At 45.1% G+C, this 14,168-nt stretch overlaps 1 protein-coding gene across 2 annotated transcripts in view; it reads left to right on the forward strand.

Annotated features, from left to right (window-relative positions):
- Positions 1-9,691: 9,691 nt before the first annotated feature.
- The window catches only part of EPHA1 (EPH receptor A1), a 71,502-nt gene continuing 67,025 nt past the window's right edge, over positions 9,692-14,168 (forward strand). The window contains exon 1 of one of the 2 annotated variants that reach the window (XM_054041032.1): positions 9,692-10,019. In XM_054041032.1, the coding sequence (XP_053897007.1) occupies positions 9,923-10,019 (97 nt within the window). In that variant the 5' untranslated portion in view covers positions 9,692-9,922. The remainder of the gene's footprint in view (positions 10,020-14,168) is intronic. The other variant, XM_054041037.1, reaches the window with a different exon arrangement.

Below are 14,168 nucleotides of genomic sequence, written 5' to 3' on the forward strand. Positions count from 1 at the left end.
AAAAAAAAAAAAAAAAAAACCTAAAAGGTGCTCAGGAAAAGCAAAAAGCCTGGTATAATAAACATGCCAAAAAGCGTTCCTTCAAAGTAGGGGACCAGGTCATGGTCTTAAAGGTGCCCCAGGCCCATAAAATGAAAGCATAATGGAAAGGGCCATTCACAGTCCAAGAGCGCCTGGGAGCTGTTAACTATCTCATAGCATCCCCCACCTAAAGCCTAACGTGTACCATGTTAATTCTCTAAAGCCCTTTTGTTCCAGAAAATTAAAGATTTGTCAGTTTAACAGCCCAGGAAGATGACACTAAGTGGCCTAAAGGTGTCTACTACCAAAAAAAAAAAATGACGGTGGTGTGAAAAAGGTAAACCTCTCCATAACCCTTAAACGTATACAGCAACAGCAGATCAAGGAGCTGTGCACTAGTTTCACACCAATGTTCTCAGCTACCCCAAAACAGACCAAACGGGCATACCACTCCATTAACACAGGTAATGCTCACCCAATTAAAGCTCAACCTTACCGGGTGTCTCCTCAAGCCAAAACTGCTATAAAACAAAAAATCCAGAACATGCTACAAATGAGTGTAATCCGCCCCGCTAACAGTGCATGGACATCTCCAGTGATTCTAATGCCCAAACCAAATGGAAAGATACGCTTTTGCGTGAACTACCGTAAGCTAAATGCTGTAACTCGCCCAAACAACTATCCAATGCCATGCACAAATAAGCTATTGGAGAAACTGGGACATGCCCAGTTCATCTCTACCTTAGACTTAACCAAGGGGTACTGACAAGTACCACTAAATAAACCTGCCAAAAAAAAGTCAGCCTTTATCACCCATGCAGGGCTGTATAAATTTAATGTGCTCCCTTTTGGGCTGCAAAATGCACCTGCCACCTTCCAAAAACTTGTAAATAGTCTCCTAGCAAAATTGGAAAAATCTGCAGTCACCTACCTTAGAAAAAATGGCCACATTATTAATTCATGGGCAAAACACCTGGAGCATCTGCAAAAAGTCTTCGAGCGCATAAAGGAGGCAGGACTAACTGTTAAGGCTAAAAAGTGTCAAATAGGCCTAAACAAAGTAACTTACTTTAAAGACCAGGTGGGTCAAAAAACTATCAGCCCCCCTGCAGGCTAAAGTAACTGCTATCCAAAAGTGGCCTGTCCCAAAACCAAAAAAACAGGTACAATCCTTCTTAGGCTTGGCTGGATACTACAGGCGATTTGTACTGCACAACAGCCAAATCGCCGCCCCACTAACAAACCTAACCAAAAAACCCAGCCAAATGCAGTTCAGTAAACTAAAAAGTGTCAAAAGGCCTTTACCAACTTAAAACGACATTTATGTCTAACCCTGTGCTAAGGGCCCCAGACTTTAACAAACCTTTCCTAGTAATCACAAATGTGTCCAAGCGTGGTGTAAAAGCAGTTTTAATGCAGAAAGGACCAAATCAAAAATTCCACCCTATCGTGTTTCTCAGCAAAAAACTGTCTAAAAGGAAAAGCCACTGGTCAATCAGCAAAAAAAAATGTTACGCCATTGTATACTCACTAAAAAGCTACGCCCATACGTGTGGAAATGGCGTTTCCACTTGCAGACCAATCATGCTGTGCTAAAGTGGCTTCATACTGTCAAAAACAATAACAAAAAACTTCTTTGGTGAAGTTTAGCTCTCCAAAATTTTAATTTTAAAATACAACACATTTCAAAAGCTTCTAACAAAGTGGCTAATGCACTCTCCCGTAAAAGTTTCCCAAAATCAACTAAGTAAAATCATCCTTAAAATGTAAAAAATATTGTTAGTTTTTATATAATAAATAGTATATCTAAAGGTGCATATGTTTTATTAATTCTGTTTTCTCCTAGAGCTCTAGGAAGAAATCACAGCCAGTGTGGAGGAGGCTGTCCAGCACTGCCTATGATTTGGGGAGCGTATCATAAACATACAGCTAAGGGTAGCATAAAATCCCTCCTTTACCAGTAAAGGTAAGAAGCTCAAATAACCTGGTTGGCACCTGACCAAAAGGACCAATGGGGAAAAAATATACTTTCAAATTTGGGGGGAAGGCTTTGTTTTGTGCTCTGTATGTGTTCTCTCAAAAAACAAAGGAAAAGATCAAGCAAGTAGTCCAGCTCCTACTAAAATAATACATCTAATATTACAAAACTAATAAGTAATAGTAAAAAATGCATAAAAGTATCTTTTGTTTTAGCTTGTAAATTTTCCTTATGCTAAAAAAAAGGTTTATTCCTGTTTTTTTGTAACTTTAAAGTTTTGCCTAAAGAAAAATCCTCTGCATTTTAACTCTTATTACCCTGTAAAATTACCTTCCATCCTGATTTTACAGAAGTGTTTCTTTTACTTTTTTTCCTTATAATAAGAGTTCTGTTTTTAAAAATCTAATTGGGTTTTTAGTGTCCCAAAAACCCAAGGGTCTGGTCTGTGCTCACCTTAGTTATTCTCAAGCCTCCCAAGGAAAGGGGGTGAAAGGGCTTGGGGGAATATTTGGGGGAAACAGGAACTTTTCCTAAATCTTTGTCTAACTCACTTGGTGGTGGCAGCATACTGTCCAAAAACAACAAAAGAATTGTGCCTTGGGAAAGTTTTTAACCTAAGCTGGTAGAAATAAGCTTAGGGGGGCTTTCATGCGGGTCCCCACATCTGTACCCTAGAGTTCAGAGTGGGGAGGGAACCCTAACAGGGTCTTTTGCCAAGGCTCAGTCACAATGAAACAGGAGCCCAAACCAGCCATACCTATAGTCATGCTAATGGGTGTTAAGGACAGAGATAGAGGATAACTGCATCCTTAAAGACTGCTGGACAGTTACATCTTGTGGATAGCAGATGAGAATCTAATTTCAAGTTTTATATTGTGATTTAGATGTTATGAATGTGAATGTATTTAAGTTTGTTGTAGTTCTAATACATTCACTTTTGCCTTTTAGCTATAAAAATTGGATGGATAGTGAACTCCTGCTGCTAACAATAAGGGAAATCTCTAGGAAATACAAATTAATGCAGGGCAGCTGCAGAACTCTATGGGCAGCCAAATTGGGTTTCAGTATCTACCACGGGGTAGGCAATTTATGGCATGCGTGCCGAAGGCGGCACGTGAGCTGATTTTCAGTGGCATTCACACTGCCTGGGTCCTGGCCATCCGTCCAGGGGGCTCTGTGTTTTAATTGAATTTTAAATGAGCTTCTTAAACATTTTAAAAACCTTATTTACTTTACATAAAACAATAGTTTAGTTATGTATTATAGACTTATAGAAAGAGACCTTCTTGTGAATTCCCTTGCTGTAACTTAACTACTCTGCCCTCAGGCAAAGAAAAAACCTCCAGCTGCGCTCAGCTAAAAAGCAGTGACTTGTGTGGTGTTCTGTCCCATCTAGTGGCACTGAGACTTTTGGGGAAGTAGAGCCAGCTGCTGAAGGGTTCTGTCCTTTTAACTCCATAACAGCCAGTTCACGCTTCTGGGCCGCAATCTGGGCCTATATTTCTCTGTCTTTTAACTTCAGGACTCTTTTATGGGCAGCCTCCTCTCTGGCTGTTTCTGCCTCCATAGCCCTTCTGTATGCAGTTGCCTCTGCTTCTTTGAGTTTCAATTGAAACTCCCGGTCCTTTGCCTTCTCTTCTGCTTCTAGTCTGGCCAGCTCTAGTTTAGTAGCTGCCTCACTGGTTGTCATACTTGCTAACCTTCCTGCCCTTACCGCAGCCTAGCCCGAGAGCTAGGAAAAAAAAACCCCACAGCTTTAATAAAAATAATAAATAGAGATATACCTATCTCATAGAACTGGAAGGGACCCTGAAAGGTCATTGAGTCCAGCCCCCTGCCTTCACTGGCAGGACCAAGTACTGATTTTGCCCCAGATCTCTAAGTGGCCCCCTCAAGGGCTGAGCTCACAACCCTGGGTTTAGCAGGCCAATGCTCGAACCACTGAGCTATCCCTCCCCCTAACTTCAGATACTCACACCTTCTTGTCAACTGTTGGAAATGGGTGACAGCCACCTTGAATGAATTGGCCTCTTTAGCACTGACCCCCCACTTGATAAGGCAACTCCCATCTTTTTATGTGCTGTAATATATATATTGCTTACTGTATTTTTCACTCCATGCATCTGATGAAGTGGGTTTTAGCCCATGAAAGCTTATGCCCAAATAAATGTGTTAATCTCTAAGGTGCCACAAGGACTCCTCTTTGTTGTTGTTTTTTATGCAAGATGGCTCATGTAAGATATCATTGGAAAGGTTATGATTTACTGACTGTGATTATCCAATTTGTATGCCTGTATCATTTCTGTATCTGAAGTTAGGAATATTGACTATGTATCTGTATTTCAAATGGGTTACTTTGGGTGTCACCCCCAACTAGCACTTCAGGTACAACAACGGAAAAGCCAGACAGTGCTAATGGCCCATTAGCAAAAACAATGGACTGTGAAAGGGCCTAGTCTTCATGTGGACGCTCCAGACAGCCTGCAAGTAATGGCTGCCACAGCCCTGCAGAGACATGGGTCCAAGTCACTTGGTACGGGACTCCCTCCCTCCCCTTTGGAATGCCAGCATTTTTCCACTGGAAGACAAAGGGTTCCTGCCTTACTCAAGAGCTATATAAGGCAAAGGAGTGACATCATTGAGGTTCTCCTCTGCCTCTCCACCCAAAGAGACACTGAAAAAGACCTGGAAGCAAGAACTGAACTGGGGGGAGTAGGGTTGAGCCCAAACTGGAAGGGCGTCTAACTTGTGAGTAATAATATCAGAGGTCTCTAGCTGCAGACCAACGCAGCTGCCTTTCAAGACTTTCTGCAATCTGTCTGTAACAATATGTAGGGTGAGAAATTATTATTTGTATTTGTTTGTGTATTTTGTTTTATTTGCTTAATAATCTGCTTTGTTCTGTTTGCTCTCTTTTACCACTTAAAATTCACCTTTTGTAGTTAATAAACTTATTTCTTGTTTATAATATAACCCCATTTGTACAATTCATAATTGGGGGTGGGGCAAGAGGCTGTGCATATCTTCCTCCACAATGAGGAAGGAGGCAGATTTCATAATATACCTTTGGGTCTGCACTCCAAGCAGGGCCGGCTCCAAGGTTTTTGCCACCCCAAGCGGCGCAAAAAAAAAAAAAGCCGCGATCTGCGGCGGCAATTCGGCGGGAGGTCCTTCGCTCCGAGCGGGAGTGAGGGACTGTCCGCCGAATTGCCGCCGAATAGCTGGACGTGCCACCCCTCTCCGGAGTGGCCGCCCCAAGCACCTGCTTGGCAAGCTGGTGCCTGGAGCCGGCCCTGACTCCAAGGGAAGTGGACACCTGAGTGCTGGAGCAAGTCTTCCCAGAGCTGATCTCAGTGTCTGTGTCATTCTGCAGTTGGGTGTGGCCCTGCGTGTGTGTGTGTGTGTGTGTGTTTGTGTGTGTGTGCTGGAGGAGGCTTAATAGCCTGGCTCAGCAACAGGGCTGGCTCCAGGCACCAGGACAGCAAGCAGGTGCTTGGGGCGGCCAACGGAAAGGGGCCGCACGTCCGGCTCTTCGGAGGGAAGGACCTGCTGCCAAATTGCCGCCAAATAATGAAGCAGCAGTAGTAGAGCGCCGATCGCAGCTTCTTCTTTTTTTTTCGCCGCTTGGGGTGGCAAAAACGCTGGAGCCGGCCCTGCTCAGCAAGACAGGTAAAAAGGGTGCCCAGGCTGGCAGAATAGGTGGGCTCAGCGGTATCCCAGGTAAGTGGTATCCCAGCACATCAGGTGTACTTAGATTTTAAACTCGTGTTTGAATCAACAGCCAATTATAACTAAACAGGGCTGAAGCAGAGAAACAAGTAAAGTGGCCTGGGGGTTGCTCTAATTTGCACCAACTGGGTATAGTCCTCAATAGGCCATATGCCAACTGGAACTAGCCAGGACACAGTTTGTTCATGTCCCCCCGAACACAGCATAGGCAGGTATAGGAGCCAGTACTACACCCACAGGAGGGTAGTACTTGGGGTGTTGAGTGAATCCCCAAGGGAGAACTTGCAGATGGCTTCCAGGGTTGCCAGCTCTTATGATTTTATTGCAAGTTGTGATTTTTTGATGTATTTCTTAAAGCTTCAGCTCATGGAGTCAAAAGATTGCATGAAAATCTCAGCTTCCTTTCTAGACGTAAATTTCTAGACCTCATGGTTGCAGAGAAATGCTTGAAAACACAAAGCAAGTGCACCCTAAAGGTAAAGAAACCAGAAGGCAAATAACAAGAAATACAATTTAAAATAATCTCCTGGTTATGGGCCAATTTCATGGTTTGTGTACTTGACTTATGATTTTTGAATGCTCAAGTGTGCCTGAGAATGAAGAGAGCAGAACAAGGCAAAGAATCTGCCTCTCTTTGAAATTAACTTACCTTAAATAATGTGAGACCTTCAGGCTAAAGTAGGTGAACAGCAGTGAGCATTTAAAACCACTTGATGGCGCCAAGAGTCCATCCTCTGCAGGGGACAGTAAGACTACTAAGGTTCTGCTTGGCAGACAGCTAGGAAACTTTCAGAGATAAAGAAATACTGGAAAGGTATGCTGTGGGGTATGTGGGTGAGGGAAGGGCAGGGACATAAGGAAGGACAGAAACTCTCTTGAAATAGACAGCAGTAAGGGTTGACAGAGAGAAATTGCAAGGAAAACTGTCTTGTTTTCCTGTCAGTTACAAAATTAGCAGATGAGGGAAAGGCATTACAGGCCCTACAGCTGGGGTCTTGTTCCTCCTCCCCCACCTTCCCCAGGATATTAGTAACTGCCTTAGACTTAAGTGGGAATATTGGTATCCTGCAGGGGAGAATTGGGTGATCATTTAGTACTGTCTGTCATAAAATCTTAACTGAAAAATGAATTCCAACTTGCAGTCACAGGGTTTGAGAACTGGCTAAATGTTTGTAAAGAAAGAGCTGTGATAAATGGCAGTGTATCAACATGGAGAATGGTATCTAACAAGGAACCACAGGGAGCAGTGTTGGGCCCTGTCTTATTTATCATCAGTCATGATTTGGAAGGGTGAGCAAACAGAACACTGAAAAATTACTGAAATCAGGAGGAACAGCAAACACTAACAAGGACTGGAAAAATAGTTTAGAAGAGACCTACAGAGCATAGGAACCTGGGCAAAAAACAACAGACTAAGAAGCAAATTGGAAATATGAAACTAATACATTTGAATGGGGTTGGGAGATACACAGTGGAAGGAAGGAATGTGCAAAGCTGTGATACTGAGAAAGACCTAGAGGTGATAAGACACCAAATAGATTCTATTTTTGATCATCCAGAAAAGTACTAGGCACCAGCTAGACATGACTTAGCAATGTGATATGACTGCAGAGAGACAATCCCGTTCTGAGCTGCACATGCAAAGGCATCATGTCAATGGAGCATTTCTATATGGCTGTGATGCACCTGCATCTAGAATACAATCCCTGATTCTGGGCACCACATTTCACACAAAGATACTGACAAATCAGGGTGTTCAAAGAACAGCAACAAAGTGATCATGTGGCTGGAGGAAGTGAGTGAGGAAAGACTGGAAAAAATTGCTGAATATATGTCTGTGACATGCTAACTATGTTTAAAAGACTATTGAGGCTTCACAGTCAGGCACTCAAATTAGGAAATGCCAGAATTAAGCTTTCCCATGCAACCTTATTTTGGCTTATGGGTGTATGTATTTTTGCACAGTCTTTATCTGCATGATTGCATATTCTATTTTCCATAGGTCCTGCCTCATTCAGTGAATAGGATGGATGATAAGGAAACATAACTGAACTTTTTTCCCCAACCATCAAAGATCATTTGGGTTTGAGTTTTGGAGGGTTGGGTTCATTTCCTGTTTTATATTGAACTATTTGCCCTCAGCCCAGGTCTTAAAGTGGGGTCACAAGGTGTTTTGTTTCACTATCTGGGCATACCCTAAGATAGTGAGCTACTGGTAGAAAATATATACAAAGAGCTAGCAAGTTCCAGCACTTAAAGCAACAGTAAAGCCACTTGATGCTATTCCTGGCATTATGCCCCATACACTAACAAGCTAAGACCCAAAAACCCTGTTGTTCAGACTCCCAATAATTGGCTGGCTCTTGCTGATGAAATGGCAACATAGAGAAATGACAACCTTGTACAGGAGCCATAGACAGGAAATTCCTGAACAGGTCATATCAGAGGAGTGGCTGTTTGATAAACTTGCTTCTAGAATTTCTGGAGTGTCCTTCTGAAAACACCATATACACAGACACACTTCTTACAGCGCTAAGGACCTGAAAGTGAGTCCTCAGCTCTCTCTCTTCTTCTCCCCCTGCTGTGACTTCTTCCAGCTGTTGAACCCAACTAGAATCGTCATCCCCAGTGCAATTCCCCTCTCCTAATGCTGGTTCTCTCCCCTTCCATCTTCTCAACACAATCTCTGTCTCAGGCCTTGTCTACAGAGGTTGCCCCAATTTCAGATACTGATGACCCACCTTTGGTGTAGCTGCACCAGTGCAAACCCCTAGAGTAAGAAGGCAAGGTACAATATTTGATTTGATGGAGCTTGAAATGGGTAAGATCCACTGGTGTAAACTGCAGCTTTTCTTGTCTACACTTGGGTTTTACACTGGTGCAGCTGCAACAATAGCTGAAATGGGGTAAACCGCAATGGAGTCAAAGCCTAAGAGAGCAAACACTCTGGTAAAACTAGACAGGGAGAGAGTTCCCCACCACCCCCTTCATTCAGCCTATCTGCCAAGATTGTTGCTATTCCCTCCTGCTTTTTGGCCTTTCTTACTGAGAAACCAGCCCCATCTGCTGCTTTTGCCGGTACCAGATTCCATCCAGGTATGACAGTTGCTGTCTTGGCCAATGCCAGGGCCTGAAACTGGGACTTGCAAAGATAAAAGCATGTGTATCGACAGCTAGAGCTAGGGTGACCAGATGTCCCAATTTTATAGGAACAGTCCTGATTTTTAGTCTTTTTCTTATATAAGCTCCTATTACTCCCCACCCCCATCCCAATTTTTCACATTTGCTGTCTGGTCACCCTAGCTAGAGCTAATGATCGGGCTCAGTAATTGCAACTGTAACAGCTACATTCTCTGTGGCTCAGCCATAAGGGAAGATGGTAAGAGACACTGACTTGTTGCATCTGAAGCAGTGGGGGTTTTTACCCACGAAAGCTTATGCCCAAATAAATCTGTTAGTCTTTAAGGTGCCACCGGACTTCTTGTTTTTACTGACTAGTGGATTACCTATGAACAGTGCAGGAAAGTTTTACATGATATTAGTGATTTGTGTGTTTAGAAACAGTCCAGGCACTCACAAGGTTTCAATGTCATCCTCTGTGATTTATCTCCTCATTTAGATGTTTCAGTCCCAGTATCTCCTATAGGACACACTAAAACCAAACAAAAGTCTTTTCTACCTAGTGCTCTGTCAAGGAATGGAGTACACTGACCAGCTAAGGCCCTTTCACAGAGGTCACACCAAGAAGCAGCTGGAACAACTTTCAGGTTGCAGGACGCATTGCTTTAACCCCAGATGGGGACTGTGGCAACACTAGCCCAGAAGGTGGCATCCAGGAGCCATGCACAGCATTGGAGCAAAGGTCGGGTGGAGGAACGATCCTGGGAATAGTGGCTGGCTGCCTTTAAGGTGGATTTATTTGCCTGCCAGATGTGAAGTCTGTAACCAGCCCCTTTAAAGAGCAGGTAAAGCAGCAAGTGGGTAGGGAGAGAACTTGCTTCTCCACCCCTCGTTTTGGTCTTTCATCATAACTCCAGGCCAGGCAGGCAGATTTTGCAATGTGTGCACTCCCGTCAGGAGGCTCCAGGAGAAGTTCACGCACAGGGAGCAAGTGCCAAGTGTCTAGGGCCTGAGCCAAGGAAGCAGAGGCCCAGGGTGCAAGGGGCTGGGAGCAGGGCTTCCTCCCCGGGGACTATGGAGCTGAGATCCCCTGGCAGCAGGACAAGTCTCTCCACTGGGCTCTTTCTCCTGCTTTGTGCTTTCCTGCCTTCTGAAATACCTGGGAAAGAAGGTAAGGATAGTGCCTGGCCTCCCCATCCCCCGGGAGCTGGGCAGGGCTCTGCCTCCAGCAGCAGGAACCCCTACAGCTTGGCTGAGAGAGGGGTGGGAACGGAAGGTTCCTTGGGAGACCTGGGCAGGAGGGGGGTGGGAAGGAGAGCCTCCTCTGTAGGGGGCTGGGACTGGCCTTCCTCAAAGGGGGACCGGAATAGGGAGGGAGGGAGTTGTAAAATTAAGACAGGGAATTGTGTATGTGGAGGGGTGTGGGGAGACTGACAGGTGGGGTTTGCTCAGGAAACTAACGTCTGACTTCTTACTTTTCTTTGTGACTCTGTAAACTATTATCACACTCCAGGTGCGTGGGAAAGCAGTCATGTTGCTGCAACTTCAGGGAACTGCACCTTCCCTCCCCCCAGTCAGTTTTAAGCACAACATCTTAAAGCATTTGTAGGTCCAGAAGGGATTTTTCTCCTTTTGCATTTAACACAAGCTCTGGGGTTACAAGTTCAAACACAAACCAAATGAATAAATCCCCTCCCCCTCTCCCTGAGGAATCTCTCTGGGGACTGGGGGGAGTTAACACTTTCACCAATAACAGTTTTTGTTTGATTTGTAGCTCTTGTGGAGATTTCTGCATTAGAAAACCCATCAGTACTGGTCTCCCCTTCCACTTCCTTGTGGCAGGGCGAGGAACCTGTACGTGGGTTCATCTACTCTGCACAACTTATCTACCCTGCCCTGTGCATTCCCCTTGATCCCTGTTTTCCCCCCTCCCATTTCTCTTTCCTTTCCACCTCTTGGCCTGCCTCTGATCCACTTCCCTTTCCTGCTTAGCTCCTTCTCCCTCCTTTCCCACTTAGCCCCTTTTGCTAGATGTAGTGATAGATATTCCTAGACAGTGTGATGCTTGTGAGGGATTCAGAACCTGCGTAGAACAGGGTATGGGGAGAATGATTCTCTAACTTTCTGTGAGGTTAAAGTGAACTTGTGGAACTGTCTGACCCTCCCTTACACTACCTGTCTCTGTCACCTTTCTCTGCACATTTGTATGAGGGGCTTCAGTGTTCTCCTCTCCTACTGGAGTTGCTCTTCCCCTAGCACTCAACTAGAAGAGCCGTCCACCTCTGTGCAGATTACGGTATGAGCCTCTCTCTGGCCCTGCGCTGGGCTTTATACTGTATGTGGTTCTCAGACACACTTTAAATAGGGTTCCGGATAAATAAGTTTCTAGACAGGTTTGGCTGTATCTGTCGCTGAGAGGGCCAGATTGGATTAGAACCTAAGTTGGGCTCCAAGTGAACTCCAGGAACTGACTGGTCTGTTGGAAGAATAGTTGGTGATAACATTTTGAGGACTGGATAACTTGTTCAAATACATCTGCCATGCCCCCTTCACTAACAGTTCACCTGCCTCAGACTGTTTTGTTTTGGTTGTGGCTGTGATCCCTTCCTCAAGTCCAGACCCTAGAGCAAGTGTAGACATGCCCTGAGATGCTTTGAGCTGGGGGTGTAATTTGCAGCTTGAGGAGACATACCCGTGCTGCTTCTGATCAAACTAGAGCTCTAAAAATAGAATGAGGCCACAGCAGCAGGAGGGGCTAGCCTCCCCAAGTATGTATCCGTCCAAGGCAGCTGGCATGGACTCAGGGCAGCTAGCTGCTCTCTCCACTGCGGCTACAGTATACGCGTAGAGTCTCTACTGGATAGGTACTTGGGTCAGCTAGCCCCTGATGCCATCCACGGCAGCTACATTTTTTTTTTTTTTTTTTTTAAGCACACTAGTTCACTCAGAGCCAGTGCAGGTATGTCTCCTTGTGCTGGGGATTGTGCCCCCAGCCCAAAGGGTAGACATACCCTAACAGGACTCATCCCCACTGGTCATATCCCCTGACTCTGTTTGGGTCCCAGTGTGGATGGGGCCTTTATTTCTTTTGGAGAGATTCTCTCCCTCACTATATGCCGTATAACAGTGAGACTTCCACATGTTAGGGGATGGGCAGCCAAGCTCTCTGCCCCACCAGTGTGCCCTCTGTCCCCTAATATATTAACTTTGCAGGTAAGTGGCTCAACGCTACCTTCCCTCCACTTCCATGCAGCATCCAAATTGTGAGCCTTGTGGGTGGAGACCTGCCTTGCTGGTGCACTGTCCATAGGGGCAGGCAGTGCATGTATGTGTTCCCACCACGACTCACAGCAACTATCCTGTACTACCAGATTGCACTCCAAGGCAGCATGAGCTTCCGCACAGCTGGGTCCTGTCCTTGCCTAGAAAGCTCTTAAATCTCTCTTGCTCACTACAGTATTTTTCTCCTCTCCTTACCCTTATAAAAACTGTCTCTTCCCACTCACTTTATCCTGCCCCTTACTTGTGTGGGGTAGATATTGTGTCCTCTAGGAAGTGACTCGAGTGAGGAGCACCTCGTGCAGATAGGATTTGGGACTGTGGAAGTGTTATCTCCTCAAAAGTCCCAGAGGGAATAGAGTGGAGAGGGGAAGAAGAAGGGAGGGGTACAAAGATTCATGGCCCTATCTCTGATTCTGGGCCATGCCCTGCTTCCTCATTCCACACGTCTCTTACACGCTCTCTCTTGCACTTTACACTCTGCTGGCTGTAGAATCATAGAATCACAGAAGATTAGGGTTGGAAGAGACCTCAGCAGGTCATCTAGTCCAACCCCCTGCTCAAAGCAGGACCAATCCCCAACTAAATCATCCCAGCCAGGGCTCTGTCAAGCTGTGAAAGCCAGGGCTTTGTCAAGCCAGGCCTTAGAAACCTCTAAGGATGCAGATTCCACCACCTCCCTAGGTAACCCATTCCAGTGCTTCACATCCTAGCAAAAAAGTTTTTCCTAATATCCAACCTAGACCTCCCCCACTGCAACTTGAGACCATGGCTCCTTGTTCTATCCTTGTTCTGTAACTGGCAGGCAACACTGATCTAGTCAGGGGCAGCAAAAGAAAGATTCCGGCTCTTTAAATGGCACTTTATCACCCCCAGTTCTTTCCCAGTCCAATTGGATATGGCCCTCAGAGTGAAGCTAGTGGAAATCGACAGGGCATCTTCAGGGATTTTTCTCTGTGCTGCAAAAGTGTAATTCTCAGGCCAGGTTTATACTAGGAGTGCTTTGCTGGCATAGCTGACCTGGAATAGTGAGGATGCAGCTTATACCAGCAAATCTACTCTTTGCTGATATAATTTATTCCTGGACACAACCCACACCCCAAGACAAACCAGTAGATTTAGTGGGATTCAGGTTTTATTTTTTGATCATTTAGATGGATAATAGCAATGTTTATTTTTAAGCAGTTTTTCAATGCTTATCAATTTAAATTTTCACAGTAGTAGAAAATTATGGGGGTGGGGTGTCAGACAATAATTATTTAATAACAATAGATGTTGAGATGCAAAAAGTTAAAGCTTTATAATTGCTAAAATACAAATTGTCAACATCACATAGCAAAATATAAAAAGTAAATATCCTTAAATCAAACTCTAGTAAGTTCTCAAGCAGCATTTTTTTACTTTGTCTAACTGAACATTTTGATTACCAGTGGAAATATTTTTTCATTAGTTTGTGTGAATTGTTACTAACATTGACCAATAAAAATCTAATCCTTCCAGCCTATAAACAAGCAATCCATGGAAGAGTGCAGTTCTGCTGGTATAACTGTATCTACACTAGGGGCTTTTGTCAGCACAGCTCTGTTGATCACAGAACACTCCTCTTCATACCTTGGCCAACATAGCCAGCAAAGCTTTATAGTGTAGGCCTGGCCTCAGGATTGCCAACTATAAAAGCATTCAACAATCATGAGCCAAGCCTCAAAAAATCATGAGACTGGCTTCTAGATCCCAAGACTTTAGGGTGCACTCAGATAGGGGCAGCTCTATGTTTTTTGCCGCCCCAAGCACGGCAGTCAGGCGGCCTTCGGCGGCATGCCTGCGGGCGGTCCACGGTCACGCGGATTCGGTGGCGTTTCTACAGGTGATCTGCTGGTCATGCGGCTTCGGCGTACCCACTGCTGAATTGCCGCCGAAACCGCAGGACCAGCGGACCTCTCACAGTCACACCGCCGAAGGGTGCCTGACTGCCACCTTCACAGTGACCGGCAGGCTGCCCTCTCCTCCCCCCCTCCCCGACGCGCGCAGCTTGCCGCCCCAG

The sequence above is a fragment of the Malaclemys terrapin genome, chromosome 1 (genome assembly GCF_027887155.1).
Source record: "Malaclemys terrapin pileata isolate rMalTer1 chromosome 1, rMalTer1.hap1, whole genome shotgun sequence".
Classification (NCBI taxonomy): Eukaryota; Metazoa; Chordata; order Testudines; family Emydidae; genus Malaclemys; species Malaclemys terrapin.